A 22,932-nucleotide genomic window follows, 5' to 3' on the forward strand; every position below is an offset into this window, starting at 1 on the left:
AACGGTGATAAAGGGCAGCGCCACAGCTCCACGTGAGCGGTTCTCTGTGGGCTACGGAGCGCGGAGGGCTCCCAGCATGGGACTTCTCAATGCCCCAAAACTACGGGCAGGGGGCGGAGTGACGACCCCGCGAGGCCCTGGAGCCCGCCCACGCCCCTCCGCCACCTCCGGTTCCCCTCCGCCGGGACCCTCCCCCACCGCTCTACCCGCCCGGCTCTCGACCCCACTGGCTCTAGTCCCCGCTCCTCCCCGCCGCGTCCGCCTCCCGAGGTCAGGAGGGTTGAGAACCCGGATGGAATCAAATGAGCATGCGCACGAGCCCGGTGCCGCTGCCATTGGCCGCCGGCGAGGAGCGTACTGATGACGCATCAGGAAAATACAGGAAGTGTGGCCTACGGGAGCCGAGTTAGGCCCCAAAAGCTCCCGGTTCGGTGCCGCCTGGGCGGGAGGGAATGAATGGGTGCTGAGTTGGGGGCGCGTCCGCTCTGGGGACAGGCGTTAAACGTGTGAGCGGCCGCAGCATGGAGGACGACGCGCCGGTGATCTACGGGCTGGAGTTCCAGGTGAGTCCCAGCAAGGCCCCCGGCGCCGCGCGTTTGTAGAGCGAGGCCCTCCTGCACCCCCAGCTCCCCCTGTCCCGCTGAGGACCCGGAGGCTTCGGGGGGCTCCTTTACAGGACTTGTTTATCCAGGAAGGCCCTGGGGCCTGCGTGACGCAGGGTGGACGCAGCCCACGACCCCCGGGGAACACCCCGCCGCCCCTCTCCCGGCAGCCCTTGGACGTTGTTTGGGGCCTGATTCCCACCGATCTCTGCAGGCTGGCTACTTGTGTGCAATTTCCTCCCGCCTTGGAGCTCCCAGAGGCTGGCGCCGTATCTGTGATTTGGGGGTGGTGGCGGTGAGGGGGTCGTTTAATTTGGACACAGTGTTAAATTTACCTAAGAGTTGCAAAGATAAACGGAAAGTTCTGTTGCACCCTTCGCCCAGCTTCTCCTAATGTTGAGGACTGCAAGACCATGGCACATTGATCAAAGCGTAGAAATCAGCACTGGTATAATCCTATGAACTGAACCACAGACTCTCTTCGGATCTCACCTCTTTCCCACTAATGTCCTATTTTGCCTCATCCTGTACTCCAGTGCATGTTCACCGTGATCGTCAGTAGTAGGTGCTCAGTAAATGTCTGAAGTGCGTGAGCCCCCACAGTGTAAGCGGTGAAGCAGGAATGCATGTGCGGTTTGGCAGGACCGCTAGGAAGTCTGTAGGGATGGAGTGGAGGAGTGAGGGGGTAGCGGGGGAGCTGGAAGGACAGGTAGGTCGCATTGTGTAGGACCTGATAGATAGAGCCTTGTGTTGGTTTTCATCTCTTCAGATGGCTTTTGAGAACCTGCTTAAGGCACTTAGGGACACATACCAAGAAAACAAACAAAAACAACCTTTGTTCATTGCCCTAGGAAGTATCTGATACATAATTGTGCGCCCCAAATGTGTGTTAAAATAGAAATGATCTTTGCTTTCAAGAAGCTTGTAGTGAGAGAAGCGGCACTGTTAGTTGTGAAAAGCCTGCCCACCCCCGAAACTCCTGAAGTGTAGATCCTGGCTCCAAAACTTACTAGCTGTGCAGCCTTGGGCCTCAGTTTCCTTGCCAAGAAAATGGGAAAATGAGCCTCGATCCCCTGTGGCTGTTATGACGTTAAATCAGTTGATACATTTAATTCAAAAGCTTAGAACGGTGCCTGGCATTTGGTAAGCATTCGGTAAGTGTGTAATTATTGTAGTGAGACAAAATTCTTACAGATAAACCCATACAAGGCAGTTTCAAAGTGTCCTGTGAGGAATGGGCAGTTTACAGGGTTTGACAGCGGGCTCCGTCACCCAAGACTGTGCCTTAACTACCAGCTTTTGAAAGTGGTCACCGTGTGCTGGGCACCCTGCTGAAGACTGTGTATGTATTTCTAATCTCTGAGAGTCGTCCTTGTAGGTGTTTTTCTTCCTGTGGGTCAAGGCAACCTAGCCAGTAACTGATAGATTTAGGACTCTAACCTAGGTAGGCTTTAAACCCAAGCCAACTTTAAAGCCCCTAACTACAAAGTTACACAGCTTTCTCCTGGAACCAGTTCACGTGTGGGCACATGCAAAGGGTACGTACGGGGAGATCTAAGTTTCTCTGACCGTGTGCTACCTGAAGTGCGCGTCTTCTGCCGGTGTACCTCGTAACTTTTGATCTCCTTAAGAAATCTCCTAAGTAACCCAGAGGTTTTGATCTTCCGTGTTGGATCTTTGAGATAACAAACGTTATTTCCTGGGGTTTGACCTGTGTTTTCCTGGGATTAATATCAAGGAGTGGATCCTTGCCCTGGGTATCGAATATTTTATCTGATTTTCTCCTTCATCTTAAAAGAAGTAGCACATTTTTGTGCCGCTTTACTCTGGACAGCTTGTGGGTCGTGACATTCTGGAATTCGAAGAACCATTATTATAGTTAAAGGGTAAGTACCGAAAGTGACCGTGGAGGGTTGGTTGTCAGTGACGTTCGCATCACTGTGGAGAGCAGTTTACCCTAGAAGATGGGGATTTGGTCACTGACCATTGACTGAAGGTAACGAGGCTTGAGGGCCATATAGGGGTTGTTAAAATAAAAATGCTAAGCACATTAGTGTTTACAGAACATTTTCGTATCCTGTGATCAGCATCTTTTAGCTTATAGGAAGGGACTTTTGACTTGTGTTTATTTTTGTGTATTTAAAGTTAAAAAAATTCCAAGTAGCGTTCACAAGTCTTTCAAGAAGTCAAATTGCTGAAAAGCTGATTAAGATCTGTGGGCCCTAAACACACCCATCCCATCTGATCTGATTCCCTGAGAACAACCACATCCAACTGAAAGCTTTCTTCTCATCTTTACCTATCTGCTTTTACCTCTTGGACACCATGTAGTGACTGGAGGTCGCCACTAAGGGCTTTTAGTTTTTTCTGTGCTCTCCCCTGTGTTTCTTGAGACTCCTGATACGGTGGTATCATAACTTCTTGCCAAATCCTTATTTAGGGTCTTCGTCTTTCTAGATCTAGAAATATTTCTGGCTGCTGATTCAAGTACGGTTCTAGGATTTCATTTTTTTTCTTGTATAGCTTTCCATTTTCCTGTTGCTGAGGAAACACTTCCTTTTCCCCATTTGTCTCGTTCCCCTTGTGTCTTGCTGGTGGGTGTTGACTTTCCGGCCGCAGCCTGCAGGTGACTTCCGGCAGGTTGACCGGCCAGGTTGCTGTCTGTTCTGTTGTCTGTTTTCCGGGACACCTGGGTCCCGGGGCCCGTCCCTCTCTGCCCCAGGCCCGTCCGCTTTCTCACAAAATCTCCAGCATGGCTTTCATCCTATGTGGGGGTTTGTGTTCGGTTTCATTTTTGGCGGACTTTTGTTGAGCGGGCGGTAGGTGCCAGACGTCTGACGGGCCACTTAATTGTCACACCAGCCCTGGGCGCGGGGATTGTTCTTCCCATTTTAAAATTGAGGACACTCTGGTTTTGAGCAGTGAAACCTCTTGTAATTGTTAGAGAAGTTGGTTTCAGGCCTGGGTTCCTCCTGTTCAGTGCCCTCTTTGCTCTTGGAGGCCTTTTTTGTTTGTTTTATATATATATATATATATATATACATATACACATATATATGCATATGTGTATATATATATATACATATATATATATACACACACACATATATATATACACATGTGTATATATACATATACACATATATATGCATATGTGTATATATATATATACATATATATATATATGTATATATATATATACACATTTTTTTTTTTTTTCCTGAGAGGGAGAGAGAGCGTGCAGGTGGAGGAGGGGGAGAGAGAGAGGGAGGGAAGGAGAGAGAGAGAGAGAGAGAGAGAGAGAGAGAGAGAGAATCCCAGGCAGGCTCCATGCTGTCAGCACAGGGCCTGACTTGGGGCTCAAACTCACAAACCGCAAGATCACGACCTGAGCAGAAATCAAGAGTCAGGTGCTTAACCGGCAGAGCCCCCCCAGGCGCCCCGAGGCCTTTTATTCAGAACAAGACACCTCGGTTCCCCTGTGTCAGGCCCTCGGTTCGGACACTGCTGCTGTCAGAGGCCAACGGTCAAGCGCAGACTTCCCCTTCCTCCCAACGGACAGCAGGGCTATTTCTTACTTCTCTTTCGCCCCCTAACAGGTGCGTGGTACCTATTTGCTAAGCCACTGAGTCAATCAAGGTGATGGGCAGGTGGGAGCGAGGCCGTGTCCACAGTGCCTGCGAACTGCTTGTGACCCAAGGCTGCTGCCTGTGTCCAGGCCACACCGTGTAGAGCCACGCGTAGGTCTGGTGATGAGGATCAGGGGCCTGACTTAGGGTTGGTCTTCAACCAAAGGTCATACTTTGGCTTCTGTAGTTAAGGGGGATACGGCAGAATGTTTTCCTGGGAAACAGCAAGGCTCGGGAGAAGCCTAGAGGGCGCAGCCAAGCGGACCGCCGATTTAGCCTCAATTTGGAGCCGATTTTGATGATTGGTTTTTGTTATTGCTTGTGTTGTGGAGTTAGGAACCCCGCACCCGTGTTGTTGTTGTTGTTGTTGTTGTTGTTGTTCCAGCTCACTCACGCGCTTGCTTTTGTCTTCTTGATTTTTTTTCTTTCTCAAGTGCTGTGGCTCGGATGGGATCTATACGTATGTACACGTGTACGTGTACAATTTGTGTACATATATACCTTCTGTGTGTACAGGTATCTTGTACAGATACATGCATGTATTTCTACAGCTAAATTTTCCTCAAGCAGGACCCGTGTTTGCCGTGTTTTGAGTACTTGGGTGCACATCGCTCTGGGCTCGTGGCCGTAGGACCCTCCCGAACCTCAGGCATCCTTGTCCTCGCCTCGTGTCCTAATTATGGCTCCTTCTCACTTCCTTACTTAGTCCCCTCCATTCTTTTTCCTCCTTGGCTCTGGTGAGGTTGTATGTGACCAAGCCCACAGATTTGGGGAGGGGGTGTGGGACGGCGCAGGGAAGGCGAAGGGCATTTTCATCTCCTGGCGTGCTCTCTAGTCCTAGACTCTGGCCGGAGAACCTGCCAGAAAAGTTGTACCTGCTCCCATTTTTCCGGGCAAGGAAGAGCCGCCTCGGTGGGGGGTAGGAGCCGGCTCCCCGCTCCCTGCCCCCGAGAATTCTGCAGCGTGGCGGTCCTGAGGGTTGCAGTTAACATCCTGCTTTGTAACTGTTTGGATTAATACTAATTTAGCTCCGTTCCCTCCTGAGCTGTTGGTACAAGGTCTGGCATAAGAGGTGGGACGGTCTGGCTTTTGAAATCTATTCTGTAAAGTGAAACAGATTCTGATACCACCGAGACCAGGTCGTTCTGATGGGCAGAGTCAGGAAAGCTGTGTAGACCCTTGCAACTCAGAGTGTCCTCGCCCGACCGGCAGCTGTCCTGTCACCAGAGGCAGACCTGGAGAATCAGAATCTGCATTTCCTTGGGCTGCCTGGGCGATTGGTTTGTGTCCCGAAGTTGATGTGTCCTCCTGGGTGATGCGACAGTGGAGCTAAAAGGGAAAGAGTAAACGAGATTTTGATGGGATCGGGCAGGAGGCGTCCTTGACTTCCCTGCTAAAAGTGTGGAATTTATTTGTGGTACTCAGTGGTCAGAACCTGGTTTTTGAGGAGTGTGTCTATTTGGGGTTTATGAACAGTGCCTCGAGAGCGTTCTTGCATCGGGCAGAAGATTGGACTGGACAGTCTAGGGACTTGTCACCCTGTGAGTTCACATCGACAGGTCATTAGTGAATGTAGAATGAACTTAGCCATTGAACTTAAGATACATAGAACATTGAAGTAAAGATATAAAGACTTGTGTTTATTATATAAAGACTTGTTTACCCAGCTTTTCAGAATGTTTGCAGGAACAATGTGAGTTTTAGGTTTAACACCTGATTTTTGTATGTGTAAATCCCAAATCGCCCACTTAGTGTTGCACTCGCTAGCTACGTACCTGAGAAACGCTGGTTTCCCATCCGGGAGCTCCACTTCCCCGTCTTGCATCGTTTTGTCCTCCTGTTTTTTTTCTTTTCTTTAAAACATTTTTTAAATGTTTTTTTTTAATGATTTTTTAAATTTATTTTTTTATTTTTTTTTAACCTTTATTTATTTTTGAGACAGAGAGAGACAGAGCATGAATTGGGGAGGGGCAGAGAGAGAAGGAGACACAGAAATGGAAGCAGGCTCCAGGCTCTGAGCCATCAGTGCAGAGCCCGACGTGGGGCTTTAACTCACGGACCGCGAGATCGTGGCCTGAGCTGAAGTCGGACGCTTAACCGACTGAGCCACCCAGGCGCCCCTGTTTTTTCTTATTTTTGAGAGAGAGAGCGAGAGAGAGAGACAGAGCGTGAGCGGGGCAGGGACAGAGAGGCAGAATCCGAAGCAGGCTCCAGGCTCTGAGCCGTCAGCACAGAGCCCAACACGGGGCCGGAACCCACAAACTGTGAGATCATGACCTGAGCGGAAGTCGGACGTTCAGCCGACTGAGCCCCCCCAGGGACCCCTTGTGCTCGTGTTTCTGTTACTGTAGCCTAGATGGCCCAGGCATGCTATTCCTGTCAAATTTGCTCTCCAAGGTGATGATTGGAGTCTGTTGACGTTAATGAGACAAGTAATAAACTACTGTTTCTCGGGTGGGCTTTCGAGCTCTTTCCTGAAAGGGAGGAGAGTTATTTTACAGGACATAAAATAACCGTGGTCACATGGTAAGTGGATTGGCCGCTCCCAAACTCAGCACAAAGACACTGCATTTTCACAGTGACACATCTTAGCACAGGGCCATCTCACAGTTCCATTTTACACATTTGCTGCATATTAGAATATCGCATATGTTAATCTTTACCAGTGATTGTGATTTTTGTTGTTGATGTCTCTCTAGCACTGTTTGAACTTATTAGAGTGTAAACGGGACTCGAGGTGCCCTCACACGCACTCTTAGTGCACTGGGCAGGAGAAATCAACTTTTTGAGCTTGAGTTTAACCCGCAGTTCACAGCTAACAGAACGGTGGTTCTTCATGACTATTTCATGCATTTTCTTTTTTTTTTTCAACGTTTATTCATTTTTTTTGGGACAGAGAGAGACAGAGCATGAACAGGGGAGGGGCAGAGAGAGAGGGAGACACAGAATCGGAAACAGGCTCCAGTCTCTGAGCCATCAGCCCAGAGCCCGACGTGGGGCTCGAACTCACGGACCGTGAGATCATGACCTGGCTGAAGTCGGACGCTTAACCGACTGCACCACCCAGGCGCCCCCTTCATGACTATTTCAAACGTCTCTACAAACAAGATTGTATCTCTCCTGCATGCTTACTTCTTTGAAACTTTTGAAGTTAAGAAGACCTTCTCTGGTTTTTCTTTTTCTTTTTTTTTTTTTTTTTTTTTTTTTTAAGCTTATTTATTTATTTTGAGAGAGGCAGTGTGTGCTCCAGCAGGGTAGGGGCACAGAGAGGGAGAGAGAGAATCCCAAACAGGCTGTGCTGTCAGCGCAGAGCCGGACGTGGGGCTCGATCCCACGAACTGTGAGATCATGACCCGAGCCGAAACCAGGAGGTGGATGCTGAACCGACTGAGCTACCCAGGCGCCCCAGGCCTTCTCTAGTTGTGGGGGCCAGTGACCGCTGTGCCCCGCTGGAGGGGCGACTCCAGCCAGCGGTGGCATGGCACACACTTGGGTGGCAGAGGTAGGCAGGGCATGAATGAGGGGCACCGCGGGCGCCGTAGAGGAGGTGTGGACGGGAGGGGGGGGCATGTCCCGTGGCTCCTGTGTAAGCTGGGTGCTGCCCTCCTTACTCGTTCACCAGCTGAGCTCGGCCAGGCCAGGAAGGGCTGTGTGGGGATGAGAACTTGTGCGAAGGTGGCGCGGGGTCCTCTCGGTCGCTTTCCCTGGCTTTGCCACTGCACTAGTCAGCTACCCTGCAGAGCCTGGAGCCACGCAAGCAGGGGTGAGTGAGGCTGGCTTCGCGGCACCTGTGCCGGCAGGTTCTCCGGGAGCCCCGTGGTGGGCACGGCCGGGACAGCGGGCTGGGGCTGCTGCCTTTGCAGGGCCGGGCCGGTCAGCCCTCGGGGCTGCTTCCGTCGGGTCAGGAAGTCCCTGGGCGTCAGGCTCGTGGCCGCAGGGCTCTCGGTCTTACCCGTTAGGAGCTTTACAGTCGAAGGTGGCTATTCGAGGTTTTCAAACGCTTTTCATGTCTGTGGAACGGACCATGTGATGTATGACTTTTCCCTTTTGGTCTCTTTGGTCACTTAAATCACTGACTTTCAAATTGTGGGGCCACCCTGGCATTCTGGGACCAAATTGCACTTGGTCGCGAGACAGCCTCTGCTGGGTTCCGTTTGATATTTTACGTAGAGCTTTTTCAGGGACGTTTTTAGTGCAGTGTTCTGTGTATTTGCTTCTAGGGGTTTGCTCTGTTACCCCACTGCACGCAGGCGCCCCGGGAGCTTCCTTTCGGTCCTCAGGCCCGAGGTGGCTTGAGCGTGTCCGCCTTGCCCGGTCCTCTCCGCACATCGGCTGTGGCTCTGCGGTCACTCGCTGTTCCCGTTTCTTTCTGGCTTTCGTGTGATTCCCTGGGGTCCGGAAGGGGGACTGAAGCCCGAAGCCTCTTGCTGGAGGACCCGCCGTCCCGGGTCGACTTGACGAGGAGGCACGTGGAGGGTGAGCTGCAGTAAAAAGGCTCCTGGCGGAAAAGCGGCTTCAGAGGTTGTGAAAAGGTAGATTAAGCGAGGAGCGGGGAGGGGTGGGGTGTGAATGTTGAGCAGGGAGGGCGGGTGCGGACTCGGGAGGTCCGGGCTGGTAGGCCTGCCAGGCAGAGGGCGTCAGGCGCTGCTGGGGACTGGCCTCAGGCCAGATGTGCCCCTGTGCACCTGCTCAGTGAGGCGAGATCACCGGCCTGGTTACAGCGACCATGCTTGTGGGAAAGGCAAGGCCGCGGGGCCGGGAAGAGTGTGCACGGAACCGTGGGCACAGAGCCCCAGCGTGAGAAGGGAGGACGGGGAGAAGACAGGGCGGGGTGGTGACCTCCTGGGTCCTGGGGGGCCAGGGGACCGAGGGGTCCTGCGTCGGAGCGTCTGGTGGCCGTGACGCGGGGGGCCCTAGGAGGGCAGTGCTGTGGGGTGGCTGAGGTGAGGCCGGGTTATCGGGAGGGAGGAAGGGTCAGAGCCGAGGAAGGCCTATCCTGTCTACACCACCATTAAACTTGCCGTGAATGCGAGAACGAAGGTAGATGGGTCAAGGCAAGGTGTTTTCAAAGGACAAGGGGACGTGTGACTTGATTTTCCCAGCTAAGGGGAAGAAGCCAGAGAAGAGGAGAGGGAAGAGAAGAAAGAGGGCTGACCAATGTCGTGTGCTGCGGGAGGGCGGGGGGCGCCCCTTCTCCCGGGCAGCCGGGCAGGCGGGCAGGGGCGGCGTCTCCAGGAGGCCGGCCGATGGTTTCCGTGTTGCCTCCAGCGTGAGTCGAGTTTGCTGAAGGAGGGGGCCGGGCTGCACCGGGGCCTGGAGCGGAGCCCGCAGGGCAAAGCAGGGTGGGCGCGGGGCGGGCGGCAGCCCCTGGCGGAGCCGAGAGGCCGGCCTTCGCGCGTACGGGGGCGAGCGTGTGAGTGAGCGTGCGCGTGACTGTGCGCTGCAGCCCCGTGGTCCCCAGGGGCGGTGTCGTCGCCACAGTTATCTGGTAGCTCGTGAGGCGCGGTGCTCTCGTGGCCCTGGGGCCCGCCGCGGCGATCCGGGCGCAGGAGGCGAGAAGTGGGTGCTCAGCACTGAGCGAGACGTTGGGGCCTTGCTTTCTGTTATGTGTGGAAGGCGGTCTGCCGCGGAGACACGTGTCCGGTCACCTCTAGCTTCCTGGTCTGTCACCCCCCTGACCTGGGGGCCACTCTTGGGAAAGAGGCCTTTTCTGGGGCGGGGAGACTGCTCAGGGTAGAGGGGTAAACCCGCCCTGGGTCCCCCCTCTTAGAGCAAAGTCCTGCTCCGCCCGCTGGCCTTCAGGGGTGGCCCTGCGCTTACCTGGGGGTGACTCTTCTTGGCGGGGGGTTTACCCAGAGTGAGCGTTTGCTTGCTCAGACTAGTGAGAAAAGGAAAACAGTTCTGAATTTCCCGGGGGGTCCTGGAAGGTCGTGAGGTTTGTGGTTCCCGTAACGCAGAGGGGCTTTCCTGACGCTTCCGACGCCCCTTCCCCAGCCCTTCTCGGCGTCTCTGGTTGCTCGTCCGGGGTTGGCTCCCTCAGCGGTCAGGCAGATGGAGAGAAGGCCGCGTGAGGAAAGGGCTGTGGCCTTGCTTTTGAGAACAGGGTGACCCAGGCTCCAACTTCAGTCCCATAGGTAAATCTCTTACCTGTGTGGCCGGGTCCCTGCGTCCCCGTAACAGAGAAGCAGAGTCAAGCGTGGGAGTGCGTGTCGTGCTTCCTCTAGGAGCTTTGTGACCATGACTAAGTCCCGTAACCTCTCCGGTCCTCGGTGTCTTTATCTCCCGAGTAGGAGTTACATTATCCATCTTGACTTTGGGTCTACTTCATTGAATTATGAAGGTGAATCAGACTACGATATGTGCGGATGTGTTGTGACCTTTTATACCCTAAAATCTGATCTTCTCATGACAAGGTCATTGGAGCACCTCAGAACCATCATTAACGACTAGCCTCGGAAGGTCATTTCATCACTCCATCAAAGGACCAGAGTTACGGACACATACACATCTGTCACCCGAATGGCCGGAGCTAAGTTAGGATCATAATTTTACCCAGTAATGTAATGGAAGGATCTTAGATGAACTGTTTTTGAGATTTTGCCGTCATTTTTAAAGATTCGGTTCAGACTTTTTTTTTTTTTAACAAGAATAATTCGGGGGCGCCTGGGTGGCACAGTCGGTTAAGCGTCCGACTTCAGCCAGGTCACGATCTCGCGGTCCGTGAGTTCGAGCTCCGCGTCAGGCTCTGGGCTGATGGCTCGGAGCCTGGAGCCTGTTTCCGATGTTTCTGATTCTGTGTCTCCCTCTCTCTCTGCCCCTCCCCCGTTCATGCTCTGTCTCTCTCTGTCCCAAAAATAAATAAAAAACGTTGAAAAAAAAAAAACTTTAAAAAAAAAAAAAGAAAGAATAATTCGGCCCTTCAGTTTTTTAAAAAAGCAGCGTCTTATTGTGGGTGACAGAATGCGTAGTGTCAGATTTGTAGTGCTTTTCCAAAACTGTGGCAAAGCAGATGATCTCGTGGACTTTACTTTTTTGCGTGTTTCCCATGGTCTCTGCGCAGGTGTGCGGGTCTGGGGCCTGAACTGCTGGGGCACGAGGCCGACCGCGTGCTGGCTCACCACGGGCACCCAGCAGCCTCCGTGGCCGCGGACTGCCCTGTTTTCCAGGCCAGCAGCCTGAGACAGCTTCCTTCCTTCTGGCTTTCTTCTCCTCTAAGGTGGTGGCATTTGATCCTGCCTTCCACCTGAGGTTGAGCGCGTGGGTGTGCTCTGGCGAGTGTCACTTTGCTCCCGTGCCGTGCGTGCCTGTGGCTGTGTCACATGGTTGTTTTCCACCTGCTCTGTCCGAGCTAGTCTCGCCCTGCAAGTCTGTGCCCTGAGGGCAGGGCCGATGTCCTGCCCTCTGTGGGACCTTCCACGGCAGCTGCCACTCACAAATGTCATGTAGTCAACTGGTGATCACCAACTCGAAGCATAGACGAGTGTCTTAATGGAAAATAATCATTTCCTTTCAGCTGGGTCCGCTTCTGGGTCCTGTTTTGGGGGATCTTCAGGCTTTTTCTCTCTGGGGTGATGACACGTACCTCCGTTTGAGATGTAGCATTCTTGTCTGAAGCCGGACCCAGGTCTGCGTCCCCTCTGTTGAGTCAGGGTTCTGCCTTCGGAGAAGGTGAGGTTTTGTCTCTCTGTGTTGGCGTGGACGCTTCCTCACGAGAATCCTTTTCCTCTGCGTGGTGTTTAAATTAGCTAGGATTTGGAGGGTCTGAATTTGCTGATGTTATGTGCAGAATTTACTTGTATGTACATTTTTGGCAGAAGGTATATAGATTCACAAAGAGTTCATCAGTTTTGCACAGAGATCTGTGTAAGACTCCAAAAATTGTCCAGTCCGGTTTTGCTGAAGAAGTCGTAGGCATATTGGCCAGAATAGACTTTTCCCTCCGGATGTCTAATAATGTGAATGCTGCTTTGCACATGTATTTTCTTGGTGTTACTGGAATGTGTTTTGGTAGTTGATATTTTTGTGCCAGGAAGCCTGTGTGAGGAGGGGTGGGGACAGAGGTGCTACGGAGTATGACGTGAAATTGTCACCAAGCCTTTTGGTGACTGATACTCAGAGACCAAATCAAAACCAGACAGACTGGGTGGCCAGGACAGTGGTTTCCGTGTTTCTCTTACCTCGTTTTAAAAAGAATGAATCAAGAAATTCAGGGATTAGATGTGACACAGGAGGGAGTGGGGCGTCACGTCTGTTTCTAGCCGCGTGTGGACGGTGGCCCATGTAGTGAACCGTGTGTGGCCCACGTAGTGAATCAGTTTCCTGTTGCTGCCGTAACGAGTCAGCACCAGCTCAATGGTTCAGAGGAACAGCTCTTACTGCCTTATGGCTCGGGGGCCCAACAGGGGCCTCACTGGGCTAAAATCAAGGCCTTGGTGTGGCTGCACTGCTTCCTGGAGGCTCGGGAGAGTCTGTGACCTTGCTTCTTCCAGCTTCTGGAGGCTCCTGTGCTCCCTGCTCCGTGGGCTCCTTCCATCCCCAGAGCCTGCAGCGGCTGCTGCCCACGTGCTCCCAGCCATCTGCAGCCCTTGCAGGCTTCCTGTGCCCCTCGTGCCGCCACCTCTCCGGTTCTCTCTTCTGTGACGCATCCGTCTGACGACATCCAGGGAGGGCTTTCTGCTCGTAAGGACCCGTGTGGCTAGGTGATTCAGGATAACCTCCATCTCAAGATCCTTAACCTGATCGCACCCGCAGAGTCTCTCTGCACAGGTTCTGGGGATTGGGATGCGGACATTTTTGGGGGCCACTGTTCTGCCTCCCACCGGCATCCGAGCATGAGCTACAGGGAAACAGGGACTTGACGTAGGCACAGTTAGTGGTTGTGCTGAAAGAGATCTGGGTTTGAATTCGTAAGCCTGCAGTACTTGTCACAACACTAATATTTACCAGTTGTACACAGTCTTTTCCTCTCTAGGCCTCAGACTCTTCACCTGGAGTTCTTAATTTGAATTATTGAGCATATTAATCATAGGTGTTATGATTCCTGCTGTGGTGCACTGCCCAGATTTCTTTGTCAGAAAATCCAGCAGATTCTGGGATTGTTGGTGGCTGAGAGCAGTCAGTGGGTCCTGCTCTTAGAGTTCGCCCTCAGTGGAACAGAGTCACTTTGCCCTAAGTCCCACCGGAGTCCCACCCTTCTCTAGGGACAGCCTACTGGATGGGGGTGGGGGCTGGGCGGCACGAGGGCCTGGCCATGTTGGCTCCACTCTGGGGGACTGTCCCAGCTCCAGTCTCCCTGTGGCACTGAGGTTCCTCTTTGCCTCTGCACAGTCCTGCTTCCTTCACCCTTCCATGGCGTCATTCCTGAGAATGCTCCCACAAAATCTGTGCATAAAACTTGACGCTTTAGAGCTTGTTTCCCAGAGAACCTGATCATCTGAATGCTCGACAGGCCCCTTTCTGTTGTTTGTTGTTTGGCTTTTGATCATATGATTTTGACTCATTGTATGACTAGTTATTTTTGATTCAGTGTTTGACATTGTGAGAAAAACTGTAGAAACTTTGGACGTCTGTCTTCCTCCAGAGGATTTACTGTTACTTCTGGCAGGTATCTGGCCAGCCCAGGAACACCAGCCTGCTCAGATCACTTAAAATCCAATCGAGGACTAAGATGACCCAGATCGTAGTGTGTCCGGGTTGACCTCATTCTAGTCCACCTTCACGCCTGGCCTGATCCCAAGGGATCCCAACCCAGAACTTCAGTGTTTCGCCGACCTCTTCCCTGTGTACTCAGTGTGTGTACCCTCGGCCCCACGAGCCTGTCACAAACTCTCCTCCACATCGGCCGCTCACCACACTTTCCAAAGTGACAGGTGCCTCTAGCTGAAAGGGGGCTGGAGGTCAGGCTTTCCTCTCTGACCTTCCCTCATTTCCAAGACCTTGGCACTCACTCATCGCTGTGCTGGCTTCCGGGGGCCTTGAAACAAATTCGGAGTATTTCGTTTAGTTTGTACAGTTTTCCTCTGCAGGAGACGTGGTTTGAACCACCTGCTCTGCCATTGCTGGGAGCCGTTTTCTGCTGTGTTGTCAGAGGATGATTTGTTCGACCAATCTATTTCTGTTGAAAATTGCGCTTTTATTAAAAACACCGCTTACATCTTTACTGCCTATTTTTTTGTGCCCGTCTACAGTTGTTTCCATATACACATCTGAGGTGGAATTGTGTCACAAAGCAGGCACAAGCTGAAGGCTGTGCGTACATATTTCTAAGTTGCCTTGCAGACACTTCGCATGAATGGATACTCCAGCGGCGGTACAGGAGGTAACTGGCTTTCTAATCTCTAACCGTTACATCTAACTTCATAAATGTGTGTGCATTTTCCTTCCCCCCCCCTGCAGGCACGTGCTCTGACACCTCAGACTGCAGAAACAGATGCCATTCGGTTTTTGGTTGGGACGCAGTCTCTTAAATATGATAATCAGGTAACTATTTTTGACAAATGTATACATGTTAATTACTAAGCCTATTCTTAGTTTTATAACCATTTTGCTCTTGATTTTTCAAGCACCATTTGAGAAAATTAATGCCACACAAACAAAATAAAACTTGCATTGGGATTTAAATACCCAACCGAATGTAATAATTGAGCTCAATGACTTAAACTCCCGTGGCGGTACCGCTGTGGTTTAGGCTGTGGTGATGCGGGGTTCACCGGGTGAGGGGTCGAGAAGCAGGCCAGGGCACGTGGTTGGCATCCCTGCTTCCACGCGGGCCCCTGGACGGCCCCGCCGCGTGCTCACAGCATTCGTTCTGGCTGAGCCTGGATGAGGCCACGGTCCCGTTTCAACCTCGAGCTCCGGGCTCTCACTGCCACGGACTGCAGGCGGACACGAGATGCAAGATGTGGCCCCCGCTGTTGTGGCCACTGTCGTAGAAGAGGAGTGTTGGATCCTCACAGATCAGCGTTCAGTCCACCTGCGACCCTGAGCGAACGCATTAACCTTGCCGGGCTTCATTATCCTCATCACCAAAATGGGGATCAAGCCGTCTACTTTCTGTACCTCACAGGTGCTGAGGACGCTGTGAAGATGTGCACCGTCCTGGATCCTTGGGAAATGCGCAAAAGGCCGTGTCGCATGGTGCCGGGTCTCCACCCAGTTACCACTGTCACACAGGGGAGGTGGCTGTAACATAGCTGCGGGAGGGTATTTGGTGCTGGGCAGGGGGTAGTGACATAGCCGCTGTCATATTATCGATGAGGGATTTTATTATTTATTTATTTTTAAATTTTTTACTTTTGAGAGAGAAAGAGAGGGAGAAACACAGTGCGAGCAGGGGAGGAGCAGAGAGAGGGGGAGACGCAGGATCTGGAAGCAGACTCCAGGCTCCGAGCCGTCAGCACAGAACCTGACACGGGGCTCGAACCCACAAACTGTGAGATCGTGACCTGAGCCGAAGTCGGATGCTTAGCACACTGAGCCACCCAAGCGCCTCGATGAGGGATTTTGAATGGGCATAGTCATTTAAAATCATTTTCAGTCATTGAAATCAGGCAGCTGATTTGGTGACATGTATCTAGAGCTTGACAAATAAGTGTTTATATTATTTATATATTTTTATATTTTATAATATGTTGCTATATTTTCCAAAACATGGAAAAAGCTTTATATACAAGGACTGTTACTGCAGCGGTGCACGTAATTGTGAAACAGTTAGGAGCGATCAAAATGTGCCCGTCTGAGGGTGGATGGGGGCAGATTCACATGATTCCACCCCGCTGAGCCTGGTTCCTCGCGGTGGAGCAGAGGTCACGCGCTGCGCTCACGAAGTCATAAACGCCTCATGAGCGTCATAACTTAAGACTCGTTAGACGGTTCAGTGAAATGTTAAAATCATACATATTGTGTGATCACTGTGGGGGTAAGAAAGTAGATGATTTTTCAATAGATACAAATACCGAATCCTTCTATGAATACCTGAACCTAATGTAATGTTATGTCAGTTACATACACCTCAATTAGACAAGTAGTGGATAAAATACAAAACTGAATCTCTACATAGAAAAAGACCGGGGGGAAACTAGTCAAAAGGCCTCAAAATTGGAGCCACGGTTACCTTTGGGTGATCTGAGCATTTGTGAGGTAAATTGTCTTTCTGATTTTCATTTTTCTGAATGTGTATGTGTGTGTGTTACTTTTGGACAGTGTCAGATGCGAGTGATTTATTTACAAAAATAGTTTGGGGCGCCTGGGTAGCGCAGTCGGTTAAGCGTCCGACTTCAGCCAGGTCACGATCTCGCGGTCCGGGAGTTCGAGCCCCGCGTCGGGCTCTGGGCTGATGGCTCAGAGCCTGGAGCCTGTTTCCGATTCTGTGTCTCCCTCTCTCTCTGCCCCTCCCCCGTTCATGCTCTGTCTCTCTCTGTCCCAAAAATAAATAAACGTTGAAAAAAAAATTAAAAAAAAAAAAAAATAGTTTCCAGTGGCCATGTTGCAGGGAAAGAGGAACCCGCGTAATGACACTGCCGTCTGGGGCTGCGGTGACGGAGGGACAGAGCCAGGTGGGAGTCTGAAGGCAGACTCGCGGCTTCTGTCTGCTGGTCGACTGTGCGGAATTTGTCACAGGACAGGTGTTAGAGAATTCCAGCTGGCTCTGTCTCCAGGCCACCAAGCATCTTTTCTCACCTACTTGCTTTTTAGTTCCGCTCTATTCCGAGGCTGTCCCATTAACCTTTTTGGTGGAGTTATCAGCTTTTTAACTTTATGAGAATAGGGGACACTTTATTATTATCTAATGAGGGATGCTTCCATTAAAAGCTAAATGAGTTAAAAACCAACGAGGCAATGAAGGCATTCATAAGTTATGGGAATAGGTTACATTATACCTGGTTTTCTCAGCCCAAATTATATGCCATTTGGTTATGACACCAAGAAGGGATCAGCCCCAAGTGACTTGAAGTACTTTAATCTTAAATCCTTTTTTGGAGCCAAATCACGTTGGGGTTGGGCCCCAGCACGTGCATCTCTGGCAGGCTCTGGGACCACCTCTTGGGGAGCACTGTCCGGTGAGTTGTGAGTCCCCGGGGTTGGCGGGTGAGACTGGCATCCTGGGACAAAACGTCGTTTGTAGCTTTGCGTGTCCTGTGGTATCAGGGTAGTTTCTTGCGCACACAGCCCTGGTTTCCGGAATACAGGCATCAGTCCTTGGACCTAGGGAAAGAAACCTTTTTGTACTGAATGACTTTGGTCCTTAATAATCAGTCCTAGAGAGACCTAGCTCTCCAGTGGTAGGCACAGAAAAGTTGTATATTTAACTTATATTTTATGGCATCGAGGATGTAGTTCTTTGGAACCCTTTTCCGAATCGCTGGTTTACGACGGCTCCTTGGGTGCTGTCTTGCAGAACCCTGTGTCACCTGCTGTCCCCCTCCTTTCAGGACTTCCTAGCCAAGCTGCTAGGGAAGGCTGCAGCCTCTGGCTTCAGTTCGTCTGGTAGCCACGGCTGAACGGAAGGCTGAATGAGGAGTCCGATGACGCCCTGTTCCCAGGCTTCACACGCAGTGCCATTTGGTGTGTGACTCCAAAAGATTGGGGTGACAGGCTGGTGCTTCCCTTTCTGTTTCTGGGGAAGGCGTCCGTCTGCACTCCTTCGTTCAACAAATGCTGACTTTGTATGTTAATGAGACCCCCACCCCCCACCATGTTGTGTGTCAGATGCACAAGTGAGCTAACAGACCTGTGCTTGCAGCTGAGCTTCCGCTGGGATGGGGAACCGGGCCCGCGGCACGTGGTCCTGGGAGAGAGCAGGACGCGGGGTCCCTTCCCCGTGGCACTGCAGCCTCCCCCATGGGAAGGCGCCTGAGCCAAGGCTGGCGGCCCGAGGGTGTGCTGTGCTCTGTCACTGGCCCTGGCCGCAGGCTCCTTCCCCGGGCTGGACCCGCCCCCGCCCCCGCCCCCGCCCCCGCCCCCGCCCGCGCGCCGGGCTTCCTCCCACGCGTGGCACGCCTGTTCCTCTTCTGCGCCGCGTGTGTTTCTCTTGTGTGTGACGTGCACGGTTCCTTGCACACGCCACATGCTTCCTCCACGTGGGATGTGTTCCCTGGGGCCGCGGCCAGCTGCGGGGGTGGGGGGTGGGGGGTGGGGGTGGGGGATGGATCCCGGGACACGCACAGCCGTCTGGGAGCTCGGTGGCTCCGGCGTCCCCCACGTCCCCGGCGGGCACGGTTTTCCAGCGCGTCGGAAGGGATGAGCAGTTGCCCCTATACACCCCAGCCTCCGGCAGCCGGTCCCCAGGCTTATTTCCTGACGGAGGGTGACCCGAGCTCTGCGTGCATCCCGGAGAGTGAGGATGGGGATTCCCCACCTGGTGGCTCCGCATTGAACCGCACGATCAGTGCAGTTCGCGGCCGCCTTCTGTGGGGTGTTGCGTGGCACCGGCCAAGCGCTGGCACGGGGGGCGCTCAGGTGGGTTCTTTCCCCTCCCCCAGGAACTCCCCGTGGACCGAGCGTCTGAAGGGTACACGCTTCCAGCCTGGGGACGTGGGAGAGCCGGGCAGGCCGGGTCAGGGCGACTCCCACACCTGCCACCGCAGGGGACAGGTGTCGTTGACCCCGTGCCTGAACAGACCTGGCGCTGGCCCTTGGCAGTTGTGTGGTCTTTCCCGGGGGCCGAGCCGGACTGTGGCCGAGGCAGAGCTGCGGTCGGTCCTCCCTCCTCCGCGCTTCCGCAGGAGCCTCCGCTGTCCCCTGGGGCCAGTAGGGGTGCGCGCCCTCGGGGCTCCCTGTAGCCTCCCTGCAGACACCCACACTGCAGCGAAGGCCGCAGGCCGGGGCTGTCAGTGTCCTCAGGTCAGGCCGCTCCGCCCACGCCCGGGCTGGGGGCCCCTGGCCTGTGGTGCTGCTCCCCACTCCTGCTTACTGGCTGGTGAGGGTTAATGGCCCCTGGCTTCCCCTCGGGCCATCAGCTCCTGGGGGAGGGGGTCATTAGTTCCCTAGAAAGTGCCAGTCTCGAGTCAGTCCTACTTAATTCAGCTGTGCCATTTTCTGAAAACCTTGGGAGCTGTCACAGTTGCTGGCCTTCTTTGTCAGGTGAGCTGCTTTGCTTTCTGCCCTTAGCTTTGCACGGGGCTGGGTGCTGGGAGCAGGATGGGCAGGTCTGGGGCTCTCCTTCAGGGGGCAGAGGGGTGTTCCTTCTCTCGGAGCCCGTGTGCCCTGTGCTGTCCAGTGGGGAAGTCTAGGCAGACTCCCAACAAGGGGTTTCAGACCCAAGGGGGTTGCTTTGTGCTGTGCTTTGCCCAAAGACTTTCTTTGCATGTTGCTAGCTTCCCATTTCTTACGTGGCTGGGGGACGAGCGCCAGGGTGACAGAGGACCCAGACCTGTCCTCTCTCAGCATGGTCAGTGGAAAGGCTGATCCCTGAAGGGGAGGGTGGGGGTTGGGGGGGGGGGAGGTGGTGGTGGACCACTCAGTGGCTGCTTTCCCTGGATAGACCTTTTCTGTTTTAACTTTCGTTTTTAATTTGTAAACCCCATTGCTCTGTATTTGTATTTTGATTAAGGATAGCTTTGTTTGTGAGCCCCATCTGGCTGCAGGCTCTGTCTTTGGCTACCCTCAGAATGGCCTCGGCATTGGTTAGAAATTGAGACTCTCAGCCCCACCCCAGACTAACTGAAACCTGAATACCTCCCCCTCCCCTCTTCTTCCACCCTCCTCTCCCCACCCCCTCTTCCCAGTACTGATTACACCTCAGATTTTGTTTTATTTATTTATTTATTTATTTATTTATTTAATTTATTTATTTTCAAGGTTTATTCATTTATTTTTCAGAGAGAGAGAGGGCAAGCGAGCGCACATGAGCGGAGGCGGGGCAGAGAGAGAGAGAGAGAGAGAGAGAGAGAGAGAGAATCCCAAGCAGGTTCTGCACTGTGAGCACACAGCCCAACATGGGGCTCGATCCCACAAACTGTGAGATCGTGACCTGGATTGAAACCAAGAGTCAGACACTCAACTGACTGAGCCACCCAGGCACCCCCGGAATTTCTTTTTAAAAGATAGAGTTCTACTTTATGTATTTTTATTTTTTATTAAAAAAATTTTTTTTTAATGTTTATTCATTTTTGAAAGACGGAGAGAGACAGAATACAAGCAGGGGTGGGCAGAGAGAGAGGGAGGCACAGAATCTGAAGCAGGCTCCAGGCTCTGAGCCGCCAGCACAGAGCCCGACGCGGGGCTTGAACTCACGAACTGTGAGAGCATGATCTGAGCTGAAGTCGGACGCTCGACTGACTGAACCACCCAGGTGCCGCTACTTTATGGCTTTTTAGTTTTGAATTTATATGTAAAAGTGTGCTAATAAAGAGACAGTTAGCTGGTAGTGTTCCTGTGAGCTGTTAGGTTCTAGCTGTTTCCCCACCCCCGCAGCAGATGCTGCGAAGGACGTCCACCTTGTCCAGTTGCTGTGGGCTGAGTGTGTGTCTCCCCCCAGGTTTGTAGGTTGTACCCTAACCTGCACGGTCCAGGCGTGAGGAGGTGGGGCCTCTGGAAGGTGCTCAGGTTATCACAGTGGAGTCATCATGAACGGGACTGACCCACAGCGCTTCCTTACCCTGCCCGCCACGTGAGGACACGGCAAGAGGATGGCCTCAATGATCCAGGAAGAGGGTCTCAGCAGACCTGACCTTGCTGGTGCCCTGGTCTCAGGCTTTCAGCTCCTAGAGCCGTGAAAAGTACATTCCTCGTTTGTAAGCCACCCAGTCTGTGCTCTGTGTTCTAGCGGCCCGAATGGACTAAGACACGGCTTGTACGAGAAACGCCCTCCCTGGGCACCAAGAGGTGTGGAAGGTGGGGTCTTTTTTTTTTCCCTCCTGGGCTGCCAGGCATACTTTCGGCTTCACGGACAGAGGATCTTCACGTGCTGGGGCTTCTTTGCTTCAGGAAGGGGAGTCAGCACAGACAGGTAACTGGCAGCCATATGGGCACAAGAGCATGTGTGATAACAACTTCCACTTAATCATTTAAAGTCTTAGCTAAGGGACCCACAGATGTTTCAGTTCGAACAAAGAATTCTTAGCGATCCAGCTTCCTAAACACACTTACGCTGCAGCAAGAACCCAGAACAAGTCAGTGACTTGCCCAGAGTAAAACGGCCAGAAGTGGCCGAGTCACAACTGGAACACGGGCCTCCTGGTCAGACCCCTTTGCATTCAGTATTTCACCCTGAAGACAGACGGACTGCGGCAGAGGAAGCGGAGTTTGCAGGGCTTCTCGAGCCCAGAGCGAGGAAAACCGGTGGTGTGAGACCCGAATCCAGGTCCTGGCCCCTGCGGCGTTCCAAGCAGCCTGTTGAGGGCAGCGTGGCCGGGACCCGTCCCCGTGAGGCCGTGGCGTGAAGTCCCCCGTGGGCGGGCGAGCTGAGTCTTTTATCACAGTGGTTCAGCACACCCCTGGGGAGGGCTGCGGCCAGGGGCAGGGAGACGTGCCCCGGGGAAGCCGTTGGATCCTCAACTTTCCCTAAGGGGAGCTTTCCATTTTCTAGTTCTGATTTTATCCATATTTTTAATTCTTCTTTTTTTTTTTTTTTTTTTTTAATTTGTAAGAGTTTGTTTACCTTCAGTTCAATCAGAGAGGTGAAATGGAGAGACAGTGCCCTGGCTTGGAGTCACATGCTCAGACGGACACCGTGATCTTCTAGGAAAGTGATGGAGGATTAGCATCATCTTTATGGGCTTTCTAATAAATTTTATAACTCTCATGCCTAACTTTTTGTAGAGAGTCATCTGTGCCCTTAGCCCTACTAGTAAATCCAACTTTAAAAAATTTAACAATGGTAATTCAAAATATATGAGTATGATCTTCATTATTAGCCATTAAAACATTTTGAAAACTCGTGAAGATTTTAAAGTAGCATTTTATTCCCCAGACAGCCACGTGTCTGCCTGACCTTCGTATCCAATTATTAATCGGTCTTTCTTTTGTGCTCCAGTAATCTTTTGCACTCACTAATTATAGTGTTTTCTTCACCGTAATTTTTCGTAACTGGCCCGTAACTGCATATGTCTATTCGACAGAATGTTTCTTTCTAAGTCCAGTAGTGTAAGCTGGCTAGAGGGTGGTGCCCTGAGAATAAACCGTTTAAGGTATAGTCAGTCTCCTTCTCTGACGTCAGGGGCTCGTCCTTGCTCACCTGCTGCGGTGCAGAGCCCTGGGGAGGGCGCGGCGCTCCAAGCACCCTGGATAGAATGGGGGTTCAGAGCCATGGTCTGGAATCCTGTTTCTATCTGGATGTGACACACTACTTCAAGACCTGGGTTTCTTCGCCTGTGGATGGTGGCTAATAATCATATACGGCTCTTTTAAGGATCCTGTAGAAAGAGCACGGTGTGCCGGGTGCATCGTCCGTATTAGCCCTTGCTACTTTACTTGTTTACGGGGTGATGTCTCAAGTGTTCTTTCTGAACATACCCAGATTAAAACATTCCGTGAAGATGTATCCTTCGGGCCTGCCTGTGAACCCACTATAAATGGGGATACGTGGAAGGGTCTTAGGACCATCGAGCTTGAAGATGAAGGTTAAGGGCTGTAGTATTACGGCGTGTCAGATCGGGAGAGATGGGCTCGTGCCTCCTCCCTGCTGCGTCCGTGTGCCCGGAAGTGCAGAAAGGAGCCTGGAGCCAACTTTGCTCAAGCGTTGGAGCCCGTGGACAGCATGT

The 22,932-nt window shown here is 52.4% G+C and overlaps 1 protein-coding gene across 4 annotated transcripts in view; it reads left to right on the plus strand.

Moving 5' to 3' along the window:
* Positions 1 to 385: 385 nt before the first annotated feature.
* EIPR1 (EARP complex and GARP complex interacting protein 1) overlaps positions 386 to 22,932 on the plus strand; it is a 122,181-nt gene continuing 99,634 nt past the window's right edge. The window contains exons 1-2 of one of the 4 annotated variants that reach the window (XM_047845205.1): positions 386 to 563; positions 14,627 to 14,710. In XM_047845205.1, the coding sequence (XP_047701161.1) occupies positions 522 to 563; positions 14,627 to 14,710 (126 nt within the window). In that variant the 5' untranslated portion in view covers positions 386 to 521. The remainder of the gene's footprint in view (positions 564 to 14,626; positions 14,711 to 22,932) is intronic. The other 3 variants (XM_047845208.1, XM_047845206.1, XM_047845210.1) reach the window with 3 other exon arrangements.

This window comes from Prionailurus viverrinus, unplaced genomic scaffold, assembly GCF_022837055.1.
Source record: "Prionailurus viverrinus isolate Anna unplaced genomic scaffold, UM_Priviv_1.0 scaffold_33, whole genome shotgun sequence".
NCBI classification, from domain to species: Eukaryota; Metazoa; Chordata; class Mammalia; order Carnivora; family Felidae; genus Prionailurus; species Prionailurus viverrinus.